The 22,747-nt window shown below is 41.7% G+C and overlaps 1 protein-coding gene across 1 annotated transcript in view; it reads left to right on the forward strand.

Annotated features, from left to right (window-relative positions):
• Positions 1 to 22,747, forward strand: part of LOC132825289 (uncharacterized) — a 292,786-nt gene that overhangs the window by 190,180 nt on the left and 79,859 nt on the right. The window contains exons 107-116 of the mRNA XM_060840393.1: positions 1,202 to 1,361; positions 3,300 to 3,512; positions 4,175 to 4,345; positions 4,509 to 4,646; positions 4,971 to 5,020; positions 9,345 to 9,465; positions 9,938 to 10,023; positions 12,575 to 12,704; positions 14,145 to 14,335; positions 21,012 to 21,099. Coding sequence (XP_060696376.1) covers positions 1,202 to 1,361; positions 3,300 to 3,512; positions 4,175 to 4,345; positions 4,509 to 4,646; positions 4,971 to 5,020; positions 9,345 to 9,465; positions 9,938 to 10,023; positions 12,575 to 12,704; positions 14,145 to 14,335; positions 21,012 to 21,099 — 1,348 coding nt within the window. The remainder of the gene's footprint in view (positions 1 to 1,201; positions 1,362 to 3,299; positions 3,513 to 4,174; positions 4,346 to 4,508; positions 4,647 to 4,970; positions 5,021 to 9,344; positions 9,466 to 9,937; positions 10,024 to 12,574; positions 12,705 to 14,144; positions 14,336 to 21,011; positions 21,100 to 22,747) is intronic.

Consider the following 22,747-nt stretch of genomic DNA (forward strand, 5'->3'; position numbering starts at 1 on the left):
TTTTGTGTGGCTAGCTGGTGTTCGTATATCCTGGTGGCTAACTTTCTTCCTGTTTGTCCTACGTAGTGTTTGTGGTAGTCCTTGCATGGAATTTTATAGATGACGTTGGTTTTGTCCATGGGTTGTACTGGGTCTTTTAAGTTTGTTAGTTTTTGTTTGAGAGTATTGGTGGGTTTGTGTACTCCTAGGATTCTGAAGGGTCTTAGTAGTCTGGCTGTCATTTCTGAAACTTCTTTAATGTATGGTAAGGTGGTTAGGGTTTCTGGCTGTGTTTGGTCTGCTTGTCGTGCTTTGTTCTTGAGGAATCTGCGCACTGTATTTTTAAGTATCTGTTCTTCTTGAATATGTTGTATAGGTGGTTCTCTGTTTTTCGAAGTTTGTCTGTGTTGCAGTGTGTGATGGCTCTTTGGAATAGTGTTCTGATACAGCTTTGTTTGTGTGTGTTGGGATGGTTGCTGGTGTAGTTAAGTATTTGGTCAGTGTTTGTCGGTTTTCTGTATACGCAGGTTTGTAGTTCTCCGTTGTCCTTTCTTTCGACTGTGACATCCAGGAATGTGAGTTTGTTGTCGGTTTCTTCCTCCTTGGTGAACTTTATGCCTGTGAGGGTGTTGTTGATGATGTTAAATGTCTCTTCTATCTTGTTTCGTTTTGTGATGACAAAGGTGTCATCCACGTAGTGGACCCAGAGTTTTGGTAATTTGTTCTCATCATTGTAAATGATGTGAAGGTGCAGGTGTTGGAATTAGGTAGACAAAGTCAGAAGTCACACAACACCAGGTTATAGTCAAGCAGATTTATTTGAAATCACAAGCTTTCAGAGGGCTGCTTCTTTGTCTGGTGAAGTGACTTCACCAGTGCTCTGAAAACCTGTGGTTTCAAATAAACCTGTTGGACTATAACCTGATGTCATGTGACTTCTGACTTCATCATTGTAAATGTTCAATCTATTAATTATTGTCTTTGCAGATAGGATCTAATCTGCATAAATAACTTTTAAAAAGGGCATTTAGTTTTATAGTTTGTACCTGAGTTGATGACTGCTTAGGATTAATCAGCTTTGGAATAAGTCAAGTGTAGAACAAAGGTTTCAAAGTAACTACAATGTTTATGTTGATTCGTAGTAAATATACGGATGTGGATTCCTGATAATTATTTATGAGTCTGAAATACCTACGAATAAACCTCTGGTATTTGCTTGTAGCATTCCAGATTCTCTTATTTGCTTCGCTGCTGGCACAGACATATTTGAATCCTTGAGTGGAGAGCAGACCTTGTCTGTCATTGAAAGGGTAAACCAAATCTGTGGGTTCAACACATCGTCCAATGAAACATTATCTCAAGCAACTGATGAACAGATCAAGGTAATAAAATAATCTTCAAAAGCTCAAGGAAAATAATTCAATACACTTGTCCCACTGCACAGATTGTATGTATATCTGTTGTTTGGCACAGGCATGTTCAAACACTCGGAGGCATTCCACTGTTTGTACTAAGCATTGAGTCATAGAGTCACACATTTGATAATACACCCTTTGGTCCAACCAATCCACACTAACCAAGTTGGGGTAGAAGTAACTTCACTTTGAACAGTTGTACAACATAGGTGCTGTTGGATTAGCTGCTGATTAAACATCTATTCTGATTTTAGTTTATATTGACATTAGTGTCATCTGGTTTAGTCATAGCATAATTAACCAAAGTCAAAATTACCCTCAGACAGAGCCTTGCACTTATCTTCAATTCATTGCAGTACTCTACCTGGACAGAGACCTTACTGTTTATGGAAACTATGAAAACCACTTCACAGAGATTTTAAAAATCATTATGGGCATGGATAGGGTGAATTAGCCAAGGTCTTTTCCCAAAGGCAGGCAGTCCAGAACTAGAAGGCATAGGTTTAGGATGAGAAGGAAAAGTTTTAAAAGGGACCTAAGGAGCAACTTTTTCACACAGAGGGTGGTGTGTGTATTGAATGAGCTGCCAGAGGAAATGTTGGAGGCTGGTACAACTAAAGCATTTAAAAGGCATCTGGATGGGTATATGAATAGGAAAGGTTTAGAGGGATATGGGCCAAGTGCTGATAAATGGGACTTGATTAGGTTAGGATATCTGGTCGTCTTGTTTCCTTGCTGTACATCTCTATAACTCCATGAGTCAGACATTTGCTGAGGCAAGTCAGCTCATCACCCAGAAAACCTGCTGGTGTTCCTTTTTTCAACAATCTCTCACTGGCTCTACTAATGACGATGGAAGGTAAAACTTGCTGTCTGCTAAATACTGAGGTATATTTCAGCAAAAGGCAAATAACTCATTAATCACCCACTATTACTAAAAATGGTCCCTAGATACCAGAGTGGTGTTGTTAATATAAAACTTAGAGTTGGGCCATTGAAGTGTAAAATCATGCACTTCGTCATGCAAAGGTGATAGAAATGTAGAATTCTCTTTCCAGAAATCTGGTTGGGTCAGTTTTAATATTTTAAACCTGGGATGAATTACCTGGACTATCCAACTCAGTACCTGCTGAGACCCACACCCCTATCCCTATATGTCCTATGGCTAACCCAGCTAGCCTGCACATCCCTGGATACTTGGGTAATTTGGCATGGCTGATTCACCTAATCTGTGCATCTTTGGACTGTGGGAGGAAACCAGAGCACCCAGACGAAACCCACACAGACAGTCGCCCAAGGGTAGAATCAAACCTGGGTCCCTGGAGCTGTGAGGCAACAGTGCTAACTACTGAGCCATTGTGCTGCCAATCAGTGCAAAGAAGGTGAGAACAGCTAAATCCAACCGGCTTTGGCAATTGACTTTGGATTTAAAGGGGCAGGAGTGCTTTTCACTACATCAACATGCCGTCCATGCTTTCCTGCTCGTAAATTAAAATAGAGTTCATTGTCAGATATTGAATGCAGAGAAAGCTTTCTCAATGAGTGCAAGCAAAATATATAGTTAAAAATTAAAATGAAATTTGATGACTTTCAAGCAATTAATTGTGATCTCCTTGCAAGACTTCCTAATTTCCTGAGACTACAGCTTGAAAACATGGTGGTATGAAGTTAGCCAAGTAATTGGTATTCCATTGCACCATAGTATCAGATGGGAGTGGGATAGAAAGGCCACATTAACTGATGGTCAAAGGAGGCTCTTGAAATATCTTGAAAAATTGAATTGTAACTTTTAGCAAACAAAGTTAGTTCAACCAAATACTGTACCTAATCTTTCACTGAGCTACTGAATTTCTCTTTAACCGTGTCCAACTTTAATTGCGTTCCTTGTTTCTTATTTTTCTGCAGCTTTCAAAATCATTAGTGAGTAGAATCAGCAACTTTTCGGCCAGCACTCTAAATAGTTTGCAGCAAACAGCAGTCGGACTTTCAGTGTTACAGATTGAGGAAACTGACGCAAATAATTTTAAGGCATCTCTGCCAAGTTTGAGTTCTGTCAGAGGATGGAACCGTGGCCAAGCCAATTCCATTGTGTCCAAGTTAACCATTAGTGGTGTAGAGGTAAGGACTAAGTTAATAGGAAACTAAAGTTTTGTAATCATACTCTATTCTGAAATATACGTGGGAATTTGATATGTACTTACAGTAAAATGTACTAAAAAAAAGTAGTTTAATACAGGCGGTTATTCCAGAATCGCATTATAGCCATCGCACACTTTAAAAGTTCACACTTTAGATACAGCGTTCCTTATTTGCCCAATTGCGTTATAGCCAATTTGCATTAGCAAAAAACATGTTATAGCAGAATTGACTGTATAATGTTTCAAGTATTGAATGGTTTCCTGGGGTCAAGCACCTGTAAAATTCCCTGCTCAGCTTAAAGACAGTGGAGGAAGGGATTTTGATGATTAGCATGTTTCTAGCAAAAGAAAGATCACTCTACTCAGTCAGTTTTGTTTTGGTCATGAACTTGTTCGCAGCTGAAATTGGTGACTGGGATATGAATCAACCATTGTCACCAAGCAACACTTGTACTGGATAAGAGGTTTTCGAGGTGTTTGGACAAAAGGGTCAGGATTAGTGGTGTAAGGGTGTTGTTGATTGGGGAGGGAAAGGCAGAAGAAATCTAAAGCTTTGTCTTCCACGCTTAGTTTAAAGTTAGTTTGGCTGTGCTTCGTTTCATGGTTTTGAATTCATTCTTTCCTTTTTCTTATATTTATTAGCTCAATACCGCAAACAATCTACTTGAACTTGGAACCTTGGTGCCAGGTGTTCCAAGCAGAGTTTTTGAAACTGTTGATCCCATAGTTCTTGTCAATGTGACTTCCAGTCCTACATTTGTCAGAAATATTCTGGGAGCACCACAATCGACACAGCAGATTATTGTTCTCAAGGTAAATGTTATGCGTATCAATGGTCTAAGGAAAATCAAATTACTGTCTTTTCCTGTATCTGTACGTTGTGTTTACTTAAGTACGGGAAGCTTTAACACTGTTGAGTCCAGCTTACAGAATACAGTGTATTTCTTAAATTACACTGCTTTTCATTTGAATCCAGGTTTTGCAGACTGAAACTAATCCATTAAGAGCAGTGCGGAAGATTCCAAATGAACTAGTTCGTCAGATCTCACGTGTGCACCTGACATCAGACCTCAGTCTTAATGATGTCAATAATAAACAGTGGGAGTCAGAACAAGTAAGGAATCATATTCTTCATTTATTTAGAATAAATCTGTTTGGAAATTATTTAACTTGCAGTGGTCACGTCTGCAGTATTCCCCTTGCTAATTTGTGTAATGGGAATTTATTGGAGTCAATGTGTTGAGAATTTAGAATGAGCTGAGAGAGACTAAATGAATGTTTGACCAATTTCCCCAAGTGTAAGGATTAAGTCGCTAATGAATATGCATGGAATTATACCAGAGTGTGCTTTTTAACTGCTTTCATTTCTATGTCTGACTATTAATGATACAGTTTCCTAAAAGCTCAGTAATGCATTTTCATAATTTTCCCTTCTTAGGCTTCTGTATTCTTTGAAAACATTATAAGAAAAAATAATGATTACACCAGGTAAGTAATTAATAGCTGACTGTTCATATGTCCAAAATGCTTTTCTTCATTCATATGTCTGTCTGGTCTGGCTTCCTCACTATTGATGTAATTGTTTATATTCGTAAAAAGGAATATATTCCATATGAAGTAACATATACCTTTTAAAAATATCAGAATAGTGTTTAATTAGATAATTATTAAGTGGTTGATGGAGCATGGAATATTTTGTCACTGTTAATTATGAATTAATTTAGCAAGGAATTAATGTATTTTCAATGATCCTGTTGTAATCTTTTATGCTACATAATGACTGAAGTAGTTTCATTTTTTCATCTGTAAAATATATTTTAATCACACTAATATTTATTATCTCCAGAAATAGACTAATTCCAATTTGCTTTATGCTGCTCTTTGAATGTGTAAAGGAGCCTTCGTGCTGCAATCAAACCTTGTTTCAATAGTTATCTCTTCCAATGTTCCATCCTTGGGAACAGAGTTGAGTCAGGTATAATTCCAACCAGTTGAAAATGAGAACTGCAGATGCTCGAGACTAGAGTTGAGATTGTGATGCTGGAAAAGCACAGCAGGTCAGGCAGCATCCGAGGAGCCGGAGAATCGGCTTCCTGATGAAGGGCTTTTGCCGGAAACGTAGATTCTTCTGCTCCTCAGATAATTCCAACCAGTGCAGAGTTCTCCTTCTGTATCCCATAGACTCTAAATTTTGTTCAGTTTCCTTAATACCACGTTCCATCAAATGCAGTGATGTGAACGTGCCAATGTTGCCAGTATGAATATAAACAGAGGTCACCCGCCAATAGGTTATAGTCCAATGGATTTATTTGAAATCACAAGCTTTCGGAGTGCTACTCATTTGTCAGGTCATGTGGAAAGAAGTGCACAGGCACAGACAGAGAGATAATGGAAGGATAATTCTAGGTAATTAATAGATAAGTGCAAATACTGTGAGTGGAGTGTTGACAGGCTGAATAATGAGTCTTTGTGACTGATCAAATGTGTCAAACGGTATGAGTGAAGTGTCAACATCTGAATAGCAAGTGAAAGAATGACCTATGAATGGATTAATTAAAGCAAAGAGATAATTATAAACGATCACAAATAAGATGGTGCTGGATACAAACCAAATGGCAGGAATAATATGAGTATGTACCTTTCCGTCTCTATATTCTGTGCCTGTGTGCTTCCCTCGACTTCACCTGATGAAAGAGCAGTGCTTTTAAACCTTCTGATTTTAAATAAACCTTTAGTACTATTGTTGTGGTGTCATGTGGCTTCTGAGTCAGTCAAATTTGGCCTTGATATCAAGGGCTGTCACTCTTATGTTATCTTAGAATTCAGTTCTTTTACCCATGTTCAAACTAAGGCTACAATGAGGTCAGCAGCTGTGTAGCTAAATCCAAACTGAGTTTCATTAAGCAGGCTATTGAAAAGCAAGTGTTCTTTAATGGCACACTTGATGACCCACCATCTCTTTACATTTTATCAAGAGTGGAATGTTGGGGCAGTGTTTGACTGGGTTGGATTTGACTTGCTTTTTGAGTACAGGACATACCTGGGCAATTTTCCACATTGTCAGATTGATACCAGTGTTGTAGTTGTACTGGAACAGCTGGGCTAGGGGTGTGGCAAGTTTTGGAGCACAAGACTTGTTGGCAGAATGTTATGCCTTATGTCTGCGAAAAGTAAAATTTGTAGGATCCTGGATTTCTTGGATGATGGTTGTTTTCACAAATTGATTCTTTGCTGGGCAGTTTTTTGGAGAGCTAAGTCATAAAGCGGACCAAAAAGAAAACGTCTTCCAGCTTCTGTTGCTATGAATCCATTTTTTTTCTCTCTCTTCTTGGCCAAGCCAGGAACTGAAATATAATGTGTTTTTTTACTCCCAATTATAGTTTCATTGATTTCCCAGGCAGAAAACTCTGCAATATTGAAGAATAGTGAAGAAGACTCAGATGTGTATCAAATTGTCCCAGGGCAGGTTTCATTCCAAAGATGTGCAGGTCAGGTGAATTGGCCATGCTAAATTGTCCATAGTGTTAGGGAAATCGGTCTGGGTGGGTTACTCTTCGGAGGATCGGTGTGGACTGGTTGGGCCGAAGGGCCTGTTTCCACATTGTAGGGAATCTAATCTAATCTAATCTATCTATCCATTAAGATTAGCAGAGAAATCTGCTGAGGAAATAATACAACAATCAAATTGCCACGGACTCAGCTTTCACTCTCACAACTCAAAAACTCTAAGAAATTTAAGCTAGTTTGGTCTTATCCTCATGTTTGGACTAGACACCGTCCCTCTTTTTAAATGTATTGACCATAAATGTGCTCAAAATTGTGTTTATTGCTGTATTATTTTCTCAGGGTTGGTAGTTAATAAAATTCCTCTTTCCTTTACTCAATGAACCCTTAGGTTTGGCTCTCTCCTTTTCATCTAGTTAGCCAAGTTTTACTTGGTGTGATAAGCTACATGGCAAAAATAAATTTTACAACTAATTTGTTGTGACCAGTGGAGGTTATAAAGAGGGAACTGAAAACAAAATTGCTGGAGATCACAACGGGTCAAGCAGCATCAATAGAGAAAGAGAGAGCAAGCTAATATTTCGAGTCCAGATGACTTGTCATCAGAGCTAAATTGAAGTGTGGAGGGTACAGCATTAATGCTGTTGCGGGGTGGGGGGGGGGGGGGGGGAGGAGGAGAAAGAGGTGTGTAGGGATAGGGAGTTTGGTGATTAGAATTTGAGAAAGGCAGAATAACAGTATATTTAACTGCCAGACTGGAAAGAACAGACAATCCCCCTGGGGTGGGGGAAGGGGAGAAAGGGTGATTGAGAAACTCAGCTGCTTGCTTGCATGCCCACTTGTCTGTCCTAAAGATTGATTACACCTGAAATGTCGACTTCTCCACCTTCTGATGCTGCCTGGTCTGTTGTGTTCTTCTAGCCTCCTGCCTGTCTGTTTTGGATTCCACCATCTGCAGTGTTTATTGTCTCTCATCACTTATCTCATCTAGCTGCAATGCTCCACTGGCTCACAACACAAACTGGAGGAACAGCATCTCATCTTAGATGCTGTTCCTTTTTTAGATTAGACTTACAGTGTGGAAACAGGCCCTTCGGCCCAACAAGTCCACACCGACCCGCCGAAGCGCAACCCACCCATACCCCTACATTTACCCCTTACCTAACACTACGGGCAATTTTTTTTTTAGCTTGGCCAATTCACCTGACCCGCACATCTTTGGACTGTGGGAGGAAACCGGAGCACCCGGAGGAAACCCACGCAGACACGGGGAGAATGTGCAAACTCCACACAGTCAGTCGCCTGAGTCGGGAATTGAACCCGGGTCTACAGGCGCTGTGAGGCAGCAGTGCTAACCACTGTGCCACCGTGCCGCCCGTGTTACCCTCTGTCCGCTCCCCCACCCCAGGGGGGAACTGTCTGTTCATTCTAGCCTGGCAGTTAGACACACCATTGTTCTGCCATTCTCACATTCTGATCACTTAATCTGAACTATCAACTTCCTTTCTCCCTCAGCACTCCAACCCACCCCCACTATAGCATAAATGATATCCTCTCCACACTTCACTTCAATTCTGATGAAGAGTCATCTAGACATGAAATGTTAGCTTGCTCTATCTCCATGGATGCTGTATGACCCGCTGTAATCTCGCAGTTATTGCTTCCACCTCATCATCCAGCGTGGCCAGTAATTGACTCTTATGAAGAGGGAAGGAGATTTCCCTTCCTCTCTCGGTTATAAAAACCAAAACAGCTGCATTTGTTGTTGTGTTCAACACTGGTGTGAATTCCTACTAATAGTATGAAACATGTTTCACCCTGATGGAGCTGTAGACTTGTGGTGGCATAAGCTAAAATGTTGTAGGTTGCTTTTCTCATTTTTTTTTAGATTAGATTCCTTACAGTGTGGAAACAGACAGGCCCTTCGGCCTAACAAGTCCACACCGACCCTCCGAAGAGCAACCAACCCAGGCCCATTCCCCTACCCCATACTTACCCCTGACTAATGCATCTAACACTATGGGCAATTTAGCATGACCAATCCACCTGACCTGTACATCTTTGGATTTTGTGAACACAACTTATTTTGTTCAAAATGATATATTACTGGTTGTAGCATAACAAGTCAACATATGACGAACAAAAATATGGAATTTCTGGTGAGTGTTCCTCAATAGTATTTCAGGGAAATCACACAATGTACCCTCAGGATGAATAGGGTTGCTGTCACAAAAGAACACAATCTGGTTCCTGTTGAAAGAAAACAAGCTGCTTGATGTTGATTTGATTATTCCATTATTTGTTTCAGATTCTCAGCTTCCGTCCTCCAAGGCTTCAGTTGTGGCGCAGTCAGAAAACTGAATGAAACGACGTTTCGTCAGCTTGTTCAAGCAATGAAGGGTAAAAGGGCTGTGTTTGACGAAGGTCAGGTGAGGTCATTCATAAAAATCGCCCATGGAAGAAAGGACTTAATTTGTATGGGTCAAGTGAGAGTCATTGCCACTTTGCGTGCACGCCTTGCAACTGTACCACTATTAATGGCAGAAGTTACAGTGTATGAGTAAGCTTACCCAGGTCCTTTCCACTCTGCTTATGACATTCGGTAATATATCTGTGCCAGTATTTCTGTAATAGTAATACCAAAGCTCTTTAAGATCCATGTAGTCCAAAAATAGCACAAATAGAACTGCAGAAAGCCAATCTCAAATATTAATTGTCCCAATGATAAAACTGCTAAGTTTGTCCATTTGATAACAATTGAAGCACAGCAACTCCACAAACATTCACGTGACCAGACAATCAGTTTGTGTTGAAATTGATGACGCCATGATTTTGCTATGGGATATGTTGCTTTGGGACTGGCTATTTTTAAATCATATATTTATTCTTTTCTCTGTTCAGCTGAGCTGTATGGCATTTAGACTGACCTTTAATGGAACACCATCAGAGATAGGCAACATTCCTGATGATGTTTTGCTGTTTTTTAAGTAAGTTGTTTATCATACACATTTGCAACTTCCTTGGGGATATCTTGTCTGCTGCTGTACCTTTGCACTTCAATTCAGAATGAGTTATTCAAGAGAAGTCTGAGAAGATGCCAAACATAAATGCGATTTTTAAGAAAATTCATCCATGTTCAAGTATGAACAAGCTAACAACAAAACTCTCTCTAAGATCTATGTAATTACTTTGATCCTTTCACTCCCACCAAAGGATTACATCAGCTGTGCAGAGGTACAATACTGAGAAAAAGATTACCATTGTTGATTCTGATAAAGTTATCTACCAGGGCAAGACAAGCCCCAAATCCATTACCATGACCGATTGTCGTGCATTTTAAGCAAGGTCCTAAGGTTATAAAATTGAACTTGCAGAGCCAGCCAGATTGTTAATTCATGATTATCATTTGAATTACCATTGAAACTTCACTTACCCTTCAGTGCACTTGCCTTAACATTTTCGGGGGTGTTTGATACAAAACTAGCATGGAGTTGTGGATCAGTTTGCTGAGCCGATTGATTTTTATTTTGCAAACGTTTTGTCTCCCTCCTGGGTGACATCTTCAGTGCTGTATAGTCTTCAGATGAAGTGCTGTTGTTGTGATTTGCCCAGAATTTATACCATTCTGTCTGTCATGGTGGGTGCCTCTATTTCTGGTTTTGTACTATAGTGGTCTGTAGATGGGGTCTATTTCAACATGTTTGTGGGTGCATGCATCTTCCAGAAATTCCTGGGCTTGTCTTTGTTTTGCCTGTTCCAGTTAAGTTGGTGTCCTTCATTGTTAGGAGGGAGACTGAACATTTACAAAAAGAATTAGCCAGCTCGGTGAGCCAACCCACAACTCCAACCATAACCCGAGCCTCAGATATTCACAAAAACCTCAACACTAGCATGTCAGGAGTGCAATGTCAGACTGATACACCAATTTCAATGCTAAATTTATCAGTGAGATACAGTTAAAGTGAAGAAACAAACTAACTCAGACTGCAGTTTACTGATTTCCATGTGCATATTGTGACACTACCGTGGCTTTAAGAGGTTACTTTGTCCTAGTTTGTTCAAAGAGAGAGATTGAACCGAGCAGTCCGTAAGAAGGTAAACCGTTTGAAGCCTTGGGGTTTCTTCTAATAGTTGGAACAATAGCAGTGGCCTGAGTTGGTGGGATTTGGAGATGTCGGTGTTGCACTGGGGTGTCCAAAGTTAAAAATCACAGAACACCAGGTTATAGTCCAGTAAGTTTAATTGGAAACACTAGCTTGTGGAGTGCTGCTCCTTTATCAGGTAGTTGTGGAGTACACATTGTAAAACACAGAATTTAGAACAAATATTTACAGTGTGATGTAACTGAAATGATACAATAGACCTGGATTGTTTGTTAAGTCTCTCATCTATTAGCATGACCCTGTTGGTTTCAGTTCGTTCATATGTAAATCCCAGAACTTTTTTAAAAAAGTTACGTTCTCAAGTGAACTCCAACAATAGGTGCTATGTCAGCCCAGACAATGCATTGAAAGCATGAGGCACCCTGTGCAAGGCGGAATCAGTCTGAGATTGGGATGTAGACGGCCTCGCACAGAGCACCTCACGCCTTCAATGCATTGTCTGGGCTGACATGGCCTCTGTTGTTGGAGTTCACTTGAGAATATAACTTTTAAAACAATGTTCTGGGATTTGCATATAAAGAACTGAAGCCAACATGGTCATTTTAATAAATGAGAGACTTAACAAACAATCCAGGTCTTTTTCAATGTATCATTTCAGTTACATCACACTGTAAACCTTTGTTATAAAGTCTGTGTTTTATGATCTTATACTCCACAACCACCTGATGAAGGAGCGTCGCTCCGAAAGCTTGTGCATCCAAATAAACCTGTTGGACTATAACCTGGTGTTGTGTGATTTTGAACTGAGTTGGTGTGGTTCAGCTCCCACAGAACTAGGGATTTTAAGTTTAGCTTTCAGCAGTTGCTGTTGGGGTCTTGAAGATTTGAAGGTATTTTTTGTCCCTCTCACAGATACAGCCAAAAGCTGGGGGTTCTCTTCCTGCTGCTGGAGTTGCATGTCAGACAATTATTTTCTGAATTTGCATTTTGCCAAAGGGGTGCATATGAGATGTTACTAGATTGGAACAGTTAATTAGTAATTGTAATATTGATTATCCTGCTAAGTTTTCCTGCTAGAGTTAAGGTACTCCAGTTCCTTTTTTTTGTTGTATTTCAGCTCAAGTGGATGAATAAACTGTGTTTTTCTGTAAATCAGGTAGTTTGACCAATTAATTGCGCGTGGAGTGCAACACCTTACATCTTACCTTTAAAATAAGAAAAGTTTAGGGTCTTGACAATCTTCTGAATATTTTGATGAGGATTGGTTTGATTTATAACAATATGCACCCTGCAAGTTGCTGTGCAATTTAGCCCATAGTCATGTGAGTGCTAATTAATCCTGTAAGTTTGATTTTGATGGTCTTTAAGTTGCAATTTTAGACAAGTTTGAGCTTAAATAGATCAACATTAAAATGCCAGCTTTTGCCTATTTCAGTTCTACTGAATTCAGGAGTTCTGCAAACTGCAAGTCATTCTTCAGAGCTGTTGGAAGAGCAAACATTAATGTATTACAAAAAGGAGCAAGAAGAAGACAAAAGCTGTTGACTGATGCCTTCGTCTGTTTGGTAAGGACATGCTTAATGGTCACAAATTAGAACGAAGCACAGACAATGCTGAAAAACATCCAGCAGAGCTGCACTCTTTGGAAAATGGCAAAGGGGTTAATGTTTCTGGTTCTGAAGAAGCATCACTCCACCTGAAACATTAACTCTGATTTCTCTCCACAGATGCATCCAGATCTGCTGAGTTTTTCCAGTAGTTTATATTTTTGTTTCAGATTTACAGCATCTAATGGTTTTTAATGTTTCTGGTGATTTTTTGTGGCAGAATGGAAGGTTATACATGAAATATTTTCTTTTCTTCACTGATGCTGTGTATTTTCCATTTTTTTTAATGCAACAATTATTTGGCATGTTGCTTGAAATAGATCTTTTGTCTTATGCAATCCAGACTGAATGAAATAATTTCTAATCTTCAAGAATGCTGGAGAAGCTCAGCAGGTCTGTGGAGACCGGCCTCTCGGCACACGGGTTGCGGGTTCGATTCCAGCCTTGGGCAACTGTCTGTGTGAAATTCTCCCTGTGTTTGCATGGGTTTCCTCTGGGTGCTTCGGTTTCCTTCCACAATCCAAAGATGTACAGTTTAGGTGAATTGGCCATGCCAAATTGCCCAAAGTGTTCAGGAATGTGTAGGTTAGGTGCATTAGTTAGGAGTAAATGTAGAGTAATGGGGAAGGGAGAATGGTCTGGGTGGGATACTCTTCGGAGGGTCAGTGTGGACTTGTTGGGCCAAAATGGCTGATTTTTTGAATTAGATTCCCTACAGTGTGGAAACAGGCCCTTCGGCCCAACAAGTCCACACCGACCCGCCGAAGCGCAACCCACCCATACCCCTACACTTACCCCTTATCTAACACTACGGGCAATTTAGCATGTAAAAAATGAGGTCTGCAGATGCTGGAGATCACAGCTGCAAATGTTTTGCTGGTCAAAGCACAGCAGGTTAGGCAGCATCTCAGGAATAGAGAATTCGACGTTTCGAGCATAAGCCCTTCATCAGGAATAAGAGAGAGAGCCAAGCAGGCTGAGATAAAAGGTAGGGAGGAGGGACTAGGGGGAGGGGCGATGGAGGTGGGATAGGTGGAAGGAGGTCAAGGTGAGGGTGATAGGCCGGAGTGGGGTGGGGGCGGAGAGGTCAGGAAGAGGATTGCAGGTTAGGAGGGCAATTTAGCATGGCCAATTCACCTGATCCCACGGGAGGGATTGTGTGAGACAGTCACAATTAATGTTTAGAGCCCAATGGTTTTGTGGATAAAATTATTTTGGTTGGTGAATCTTTTTGTCCAATATTAAGCTCATAGGATGTACTTTTCTGATATTTAGTAAAATGTCAGTGTGTAATAATACTTTTTATAAACATATTGCCAGATAGATAGTTAGGATTAACAGTGTACAAATGAAATATTGTATTGTTAAAATTTGTTTCTCAATCTGTTTAAATTTCAGAATTTTACTGGTGGAAAGCTAACAAGGGAGAGTGTTACAGTATTGGGTGGTTTGACCTGTGACCTTGAAGGCTCCGTTATTGAAAACAGTGACATTACTATTTTGGATTCATTGAGGAATTGCAACTCGTACTCCGAAGATCAAATGATTGCAATTGAAAAAGTTTTGAGCACCAGAGTAACCAGATTTGGGTAAGTTTGAAACCATTCGTCTGTGCTTCTTTATTTTAAAAATAGCTGCTTTTGCCTGTTTTGCCCGTTTTTGCCCATTAGCGTAATTCTGTGTGGGCAGAGATCAAATTGGGAGTTTTGCCAAAACTATACAAGGCACTGCTCAGACCAAATCTGGAATGCTGTTTTGGGTCCCTTTTCTAAGGAAAGTTGTACTCCCTATGGAGGCAGTTCAGAAAAGGTTCACTCAGTTGATTCTGGCCATTAAGAGGTTGAGCTGGTTGAGGCTGTACTTATTGGTGTTTGTAAGAGTAGAATTGACCATATTTAAACTTGTAAGATTGTTAGGGTGCTTGATGGGGTAGATACTTGGAGGTTTTGGGGGAGTCTTGAATAGAGAATCTTAAAATAAGGAGTCATCTATTTAAGACTGAGATGATGAGAAAGTTTCTGTCATCGGCTAGTGGAGCAGTCTCAATGGGCTAAATGGCCTCTTTCTGCTCCAATGGCTTCTGGGCTGCATGGAAAGCCCCCTGCTTGCTGCTGAGGAACTACAGATAGTCTTTGATAAACGTGGTTTCGCCATAACACGGTTTTGACTTTCCTCCCCATCATTCCAATACAACATGCCTGATTCACAATAATGCAAGTTCTTACCTAATTCCCAGCATAAGGGCGTTATGAATATGCAGCATTAATAGGCACGTTTATGTTCAAGCTGCTCGTTTTGTCCATTGACTGCCTCAATTATGACTGCATAAGTTCTTAAAAACTGTCTCCAAGGACATTCCTGATGAAGGGCTTATGCTCGAAACGTCGAATTCTCTATTCCTGAGATGCTGCCTGGCCTGCTGTGCTTTGACCAGCAACACATTTTCAGCTGTGATCTCCAGCATCTGCAGACCTCACTTTTTACTCCAAGGACACTTAACCTTCCACCTCCAAAGCAGTCTGATGATCTTACAGCTTTAGCTTCCAACTTGCTGCTAGTTTGATAGACAATCTTGGTAGGCCAGAAACTTGAAAGAATATTCCTTTTGCATATTTCCGTGTTTATTTTGGTGGTTTATGATAACTTTGTGCTTGTATTTTGTACTCGTTTGATGTCCTGGGAACGTAACCTGAACATTTTTCCACTGGCGTGATGCCTTCAAGTGTCACAGTTTTGCTGAACAAGCTAATTTTCAAAGATGTAACTCCAACATTAATGGAGGACTACCTGGACTATCGATTGTGCACTGAATGGCCTCAGTTGGTATCTCAATGCTTTGTTTCAGGAGGCTTTCACATCAGGTAGATTAAGTAATTCAAATTCAGTTAATGATCAGGGACATCATTGTGTGATTGCAAGTGAGTCAGGTAGGGGAATCCTGAGTTCAGGAGTGGAGGAGCCTCAGCACTTGACCTTATCCAACAGGTGCGAGATGCTTGCTCCCTGTGTGGATAAGGAAGAGGGCTGCGGTGATGATGAGCCATGGTCCAGAAGGCCGTTCAAGAGGGGGGAGCAAAAGGACAAGTGGTACTTACAGGGGATTCTATAATTAGGAGGATAGGTAGTATCCTTTGCAAGTCAGATCGGTAGTCCCGCATGATGTGTAGCTTGCCCGGTGCCAGGGTGCAGGACATCTCTGACTGCCTTGAAAGGGTATTGGAGCTGGAGGGGGAGGATCCAGTTGTTGTGGTCCACTTTGGAACAAACAACATAGGCAAAGCTAGGAAGGAGGACCTGTTTGGGGATTATCAAGCACTAGGAACGAAATTAAAGAACAGGTCCTCAAGGGTCATAATCTCCAGAGCTACATGTGAATTGGCTTAGGGATAAGAAAATTAGGAAATAAACACGTGGCTACGGGAGTGGTGTGGGAAAGAGAGGTTCCATTTCATGGGACATCAACATCAATTTTGGAACCGAGGGGATCTGTACCAATGGGATGATCTCCATCTGAAACCAATGTTCTAGTGAAAAGGATAAATAGGGCGGTCACTAGGACTTTAAACTAGTGAGTCGGGGGGAGGGGAAAAGAGAGACAACAGGAACTATGATGGTAAATAAAGAGGTAAGCAGCAGCTTAAGATGTGTGCAGGAAGGTTTAAGATCAAGGCAGACAAGAAAGAAGTAAAAAGGAAGGATAACTCAAGAGACATTATTAGAAATCATGAGGGAAAGAAAGCTAGCATAAAGGCACTTTACCTGAATGCTCGTAGCATTCGTAACAAAGTGGATGACTTAACGGCACAAATCATCGCGAATGAATGTGATTGAGTAGCCATTACGGAGACATGGTTTCAGGATGTTCATGACTGGGAGTTAAATATCCAGGAGTATCAGACTATTTAGAAGGACAGACAGGAAGGCGAGAGAGGTGGTGTAGCTCTGATATTCAAGGATAACATCAGGGTGGTGATGAGGGATGATATAAGTTCTATGGAGAATACATTTGGGTGAAAATAAGGAATTCTAAGAAGAAAATATCTGACTGGTGTAGTCTATAGGCCACCAAATAATAACATCACATTGGTGCGAGCGATAAACAAAGCAATAACTAATGCCAGTAAAAATGGTATGGTGCTTTTATCATGGTAGATTTTAATCTACATGTAGATTAGTTGATCCAGCTTGGTCAGGGTAGCCTTGAGGAGGGGTTTGATGAATGTATCCATGATAGTTTTCTTGAACAGTATGTAATGGAACCGACGAGGGAGCAAGCTATCCTAGACCTGCTCCTGTGTAATGAGACAGGAATAATTAATGACCTCATAGTTAGGGATCCTCTTGGAAGGAGCGACCACAGTATGGTTGAATTTAGAATACAAATGGAGAGTGTGAAGATAAAATCCAAAACCAGGGTCCTGTGTTTAAACAAGAGAGACTACAATAGGATATGGGAGGACTTGGTTAAAGTCAACTGGATACAAAGATTTTATGGTGGGATAGTTGATGAGCAGTGGAGGACTTTCAAAGCAGTTTTTCAAAGTGCTCAGCAAAAGTATATTCCAGTGAAAAGGAAAAAAAAACTATAAGGAAAGGGGGAATCTACCATGGGTGGCTAAGGAAATAAGGGAGGCTTTCAAATTGAAAGAGGAGGCAAACAAAATGGCCAAGAAAAGCAGGAAACTAGAAGATTGGGAAAACTTTAAAGGTCAACAGAAAGCCACAAAATGAGCTATAAACAAAAGTAAGATAAAACATGAAAAACAACTAACACAGAATATAAAGACAGTTAGCAAAAAGTTTCTATAAATATATGAAATGTAAAAGAGTGGCTAAAGTAAACGTTGGTCCTTTAGAGGATGAGAAGGGGCATTTAGTTATGGGATATGATGAAAAGGCCAAGGCATTGAACAGATATTTTATATCTGTCTTAGATTAGATTAGATTCCCTACAGTGTGGAAACAGGCCCTTCGGCCCAACCAGTCCACACCGACCCTCTGAAGAGCAACCCATCCTGACCCATTTCCCTCTGACTAATGCACCTAACACCAAGGGCAATTCACCTGACCCGCACATCTTTGGACTGTGGAAGGAAACCGGAACACCCGGAGGAAACCCACACAGACACTGGGAGAATGTGAAAACTCCACACAGACAGTCAGCCGAGGCTGGACTTGAACCTGGGACTCTGATGCTGTGAGGCAGCAGTGCTAACCACTGAGCCACTGTGCCACCCTCTTCTCAGTGGAGGACATTAATAACATGCCAAAAATTGACAAAGAGATAAAGGTAGGTGAGGACCTGGAAACAATCAATTATTATGGTAGAGACAGTGTTCGGCAAGCTAATGGAGCGAAGGATGGACAAGTCTCCGGGCTTTAATAAAATGAATTCCAGGGTACTAAAAGAGATAGTGGAAGAAATAGCAAATGCAGCTGTGATAATTTTCCAAAATTTGCTGGTCTCTGAGGCAGTTACAGCAAATTGGAAAACAGCAAATGTGATTCCACTGTTTAAAAAGGAAAGTAGACAAAAGATGGGGAATTATCGGCCAGTTAGCTTAACTTTCGTGTGGGGAAGATGCTTGAGTCTATTATCAAGAAAGAAATGGCAAGACATCTAGATAGAAATTGTCCCGTTGGGAAGACACAGCATGGGTTCATGAAGGGCAGGTCATGCTTAACGAATCCTTAGGAATTCTACGAGCAAGGTGGACAGTGGGGACCCAATGCAACTGGATTTCCAAAAGGCCTTCAACAAGGAGCCACACAAGAGGCTGCTGTATAAGATAAGGATGTGTGACATTATGGGTAAAGTATTAGCATGGATAATGGATTGGTTGCCTAACAGAAAGCAAAAAGTGGGTATAAATGAGTGCTATTCTGGTTGGCAATCAGTAACTCATGGTGTGCCTGAGGGATCAGTGTTGGGACTGCAATTATCTACAATTTATATAGACAGCTTGGAGTTGGGGACCACGTGTAGTGTATCAAAGTATGCAGATGACACTAAGGTGAGTGACAGAGCAAAGTGTACAGAGAACTGTGAAACTTTGCAGAATACCAAGGATACTTTGAGTGGGCAAAGGTCTCGCAGATGGAATACAATGTTAATAAATGTGAAGTCAACCATTTTGGTAGGAGTAACGGTAAAAAGGATTATTACTTGAAAGGTAAAATGTTGCAGCCCGCAGCTATACAGAGGGACCTGGGTGTCCTTGTGCATGAATCACAGAAGGTTGGTCTGCAGGTACAAGTAATTAGGAAGGCAAATGAAATTCTGTCCTTCATTGCTAAAGGGGATTGAGTTTAAAAGCAGGGAGATTATATTGCAGCTGTACAAGGTGCTGGTGAGGCCACACCTGGAGTATTGTGTGCAGGTCTGGTCTCCTTACTTGAGAAAGGGTGTGCTGTCACTGGAGGACGTGCACAGGAGGTTCACTCGGTTGATACTGGAGTTGACGAGATCGGCTTATGAGGAGAGACTGAGTAGACTTGGATTATATTCATTGGAATTTAGAAGAATGAGGGGGGGATCTTATAGAAACATAAAATTATGAAAGGAATGAATCAGATAGAAGTAGAGAGGATCTTTCCACTGGTAGGTGAAACTAGGACAAAAGGGCAGAGCCTCAAAAGTAGGGGGAGCAGACCTAGGACGCTACTCCAGTTCGGGACTCCCCTCCCCACCACAGCCTCCGGTTGAGGACTTGTCTCCCCGTGATGGACCCCTGTCCAAGGCTTACCTCCCCACAATGGCCTCTGGTACGGGACTGTCCTCCCCATGATGGTCTCCGGTCCAGGACTTGTCTCCCTGCAACAGCCCCCGGTCTGGGACTCCCCTCCTCCATTCTCCTCCAAGTTTTAAAAAGTTGAAAATTTTAAAAAGGACACGCAAGAAGAGGAAAAAACAAAAAAAGAACAGGTGGAGCAGAGGAGCTCCAGTTGGAGTTGCCGTACTCTGCCACCATCTTGTCAGGTGATCTGCTGCAGCATAAAGATACCATGACTGCTTCTGGGATCAAGGACATTAATCTGCATGCTGCATTGCCTCTCAGCTGAGATGATGGAAACATTTTAAGTCACAGTGCATCGCAAATGTTGCCACTAACAGGATGGCATGCGCACAGTCAGTGGTACCCTGCAACCTAGGGAAACCTACAGCTCTCGTTCCATTGGTTTCTCTCTGGCAAGGGAAAACAATAGGCATTGCGATTCCATAGACCACTTTATGCAACACTGGATTCTGGAGTGAGAGATGTTGAGCCCAACTTCAGGGGGAATGGATGGATTGCCCCCTGAGACCGGTTTCAAAAAACAATTAGCTGGTAGCTGATTAGTCCATTGCAATCCCACTCTGCAGCTATAACATGTCATGGGTGGCGATTACGGGATTTCTCACCTCTCACTTGGGAGGGAGCAACACCCTCAGGAAATGCTGGCTAATCTCACTCACTGACAGGTAGTTCCACTGGTCCCAGCAGTTACCAAAGTTCCACATTGCATGTTCCCACTAGTTCAGGAATAGGCCCCAAGAATGCTGCCACAGAAAGGTCATCCTCAGGGTTTGATGGTGGAGATGTAAGCTAGAGACCAGGGAATTGGGAGATGGGGCTGGAGACGCAGCAAGGTTAGGATTGGAAGGGTCTCCTTGAAGCTCACAGGTCACAAAAGGTGCCCCTGGTCTTCCTTCTGTTTTTGTTTAATTAGGCATTAAAAACAGACTGCCAACTCCAACTGCTCTTCACGCCATATTTTGGTTTGAGCAATTTGGAGTCAATTGATTTCAAGCAAACTTGGTTCACCCAGATTTGAAATTAAAACTAAGCTCTTTGGCATGTACCAAGCTACTCCCTGTAGATTTATCAACTTTACAGAATTCTCCAAACCACCAGGCAAGTCCAGTTAGGTCACTGGAAATCAATTGACTAATTTGGTGGTGGGGTTGAGGAAGGAAGTGGCAGGGTTGAACAAGTTCAGAACAAGTGTAAGGGATGGCATTCGCTGAAGAATTGTGTTCTGAAGTGGCTGAGCTGGCATCGAGTCAACTTTAGACACCTACACTGCACACGTTCAACAGATGGATCATGCTAAGGCCTTCAACAAAATGGCCTGCAGCACTAACTCACTCTAGAACTGTACACACACTGCTGACCCCATTTTGTAATTAAAATGGTATGTGTAACAATGAACAACTGGGCAGTAAAGAGTGGAATTTTGTAGCTGAACTGTCTCACTAACTGATGTTTCTTTGTTCACTTGAAGTTCTCCTAGTTCATGGACATCCCAGACGGTGAGTCAGCTGGGAAACCTGCCTTTCGCATTGACCTCAACGTGGAATCAAGTGAACCAGGTACAACTTAAATGATTTGAATACTAGTTCACACAAAGTTAACTATTTGGGATGATTTCACCCTTTCTAATCCCCCCCCTATTGTCTGTGCTTTTTGTAGGCTCTATAGCCCAAACATTTTAACACTAAAAAATATCCCAAACTCACTTTGTTAATATATGTTTCATATCTATTTAATCCGTGTTAAACATATCTGGGAAAATTCCACACGTTGCCTCAGTATGGGTTCAGACTAGCTTGGCACCCGTACCTAACCTATCTACGTCATTAATTAAAAATCACACAACACCAAGTTATACTCCAACAGGTTTATTTGGAAGCAATAGCTTTTGGAGCGCTGATCCTTCATCAGGTGGTTGTGTGCTCAGAAAGCCAGTGCTTCTACATAAACCAGTTGGACTATAACTTGGTGTTGTGTGATTTTTAACTTTGTTAACCCCAGTCCAACACCGGCTTCTCCAAATCATTTCTACTTCATAGGCTGGTACCCTTGGAAATAGAAAGTTCTACAACATAGACAGCTGTAGGAGTTTCTGGCTTTCTTGAATGAAAACCAATTGCATAGATTTCCTACAATTTGGAAGCAAGTCATTCACCCCATTGAGTCCACACCGGCCCTCAGAGGACCATCCCACCCTATTCCCATAACCATGCATTTCCCATGGCTAATCCATGGCCTGCACACTCTGGGGAAATTAGCATCCACCTAACCCGCACATCTTTGGACTGTGGGAGGAAACCGGAGCATCCGGGGGAAACTCACGCAGACATGGGGAGAATGTGCAAACTCCACACAGATAGTCGCCCAAAGCTGGAATCAAACCCAGGTCCCTGGTGCTGTGTGGCAGCAGTGCTAACTACTGAGTCACTGTACCATCCCAGGTAGAACTCCATTCCAGATTTTGTCAGATTTCCTCTCATTAGCCATTAAATGTTGTTATTAATATTGGAAAGCAAAGTCCAACAGGACTCACATCACGTGGACATCATCTTGTCCCAAATTTGCCATCCTCTGGCCCCTCAAACAAAGAACTGCCTGCCTGCAAATTCCAGCCGAGACTCTATAACTCTCTCTTGTTCCAGACCCTAGTAGTTCCCTTCTCCACACCCCCTTGCAGGCACCCCTCTCTCTTGGCCTGGCAGCCTTCCTGCTCCCTCTGTGACCTCTTCCTTGAGCCTCCTCTCTTTGTAATGCTTTGCAGTTTCTTCCTTCTCTTCTGTCTGCTTGCAGTCCCCTCCTATCCCATCCCTGTAGCCTCTTCCTTCACCATATACTTCCAGCTCCCTCCTTCCTCCATCCTTGTAGCCTCCTCCTTCACTCCCCTATTATAGTCTCTCACCCTCACAATCCCCTCCTCGCCTCTCACCCTCATCAGTCCCCCTCCTCTCACTCACCTTTTTACCCTCTTCCTTAACTCTTGATCACCCTTTTGCTGCTTCAGCATCACCTTACAGTGAGCCCTGTCCCTTGACCCACAGGAAGAATGTCCAGGCACAGTCCACTGCAAAACCCAACAACTCCACTGCCGCCTATCTTCGTCATACCCAGGCTATTGTTGGTGGACAAGCACGAGCCTGTGATTGGAGAACCACGAGAGAAAGAGGCGGGATCTCAGATCAGTGATCCTCCCAGTTCGATCCTGTTTTT

The sequence above is a fragment of the Hemiscyllium ocellatum genome, chromosome 20, assembly GCF_020745735.1.
Source record: "Hemiscyllium ocellatum isolate sHemOce1 chromosome 20, sHemOce1.pat.X.cur, whole genome shotgun sequence".
Lineage (NCBI taxonomy): Eukaryota > Metazoa > Chordata > Chondrichthyes > Orectolobiformes > Hemiscylliidae > Hemiscyllium > Hemiscyllium ocellatum.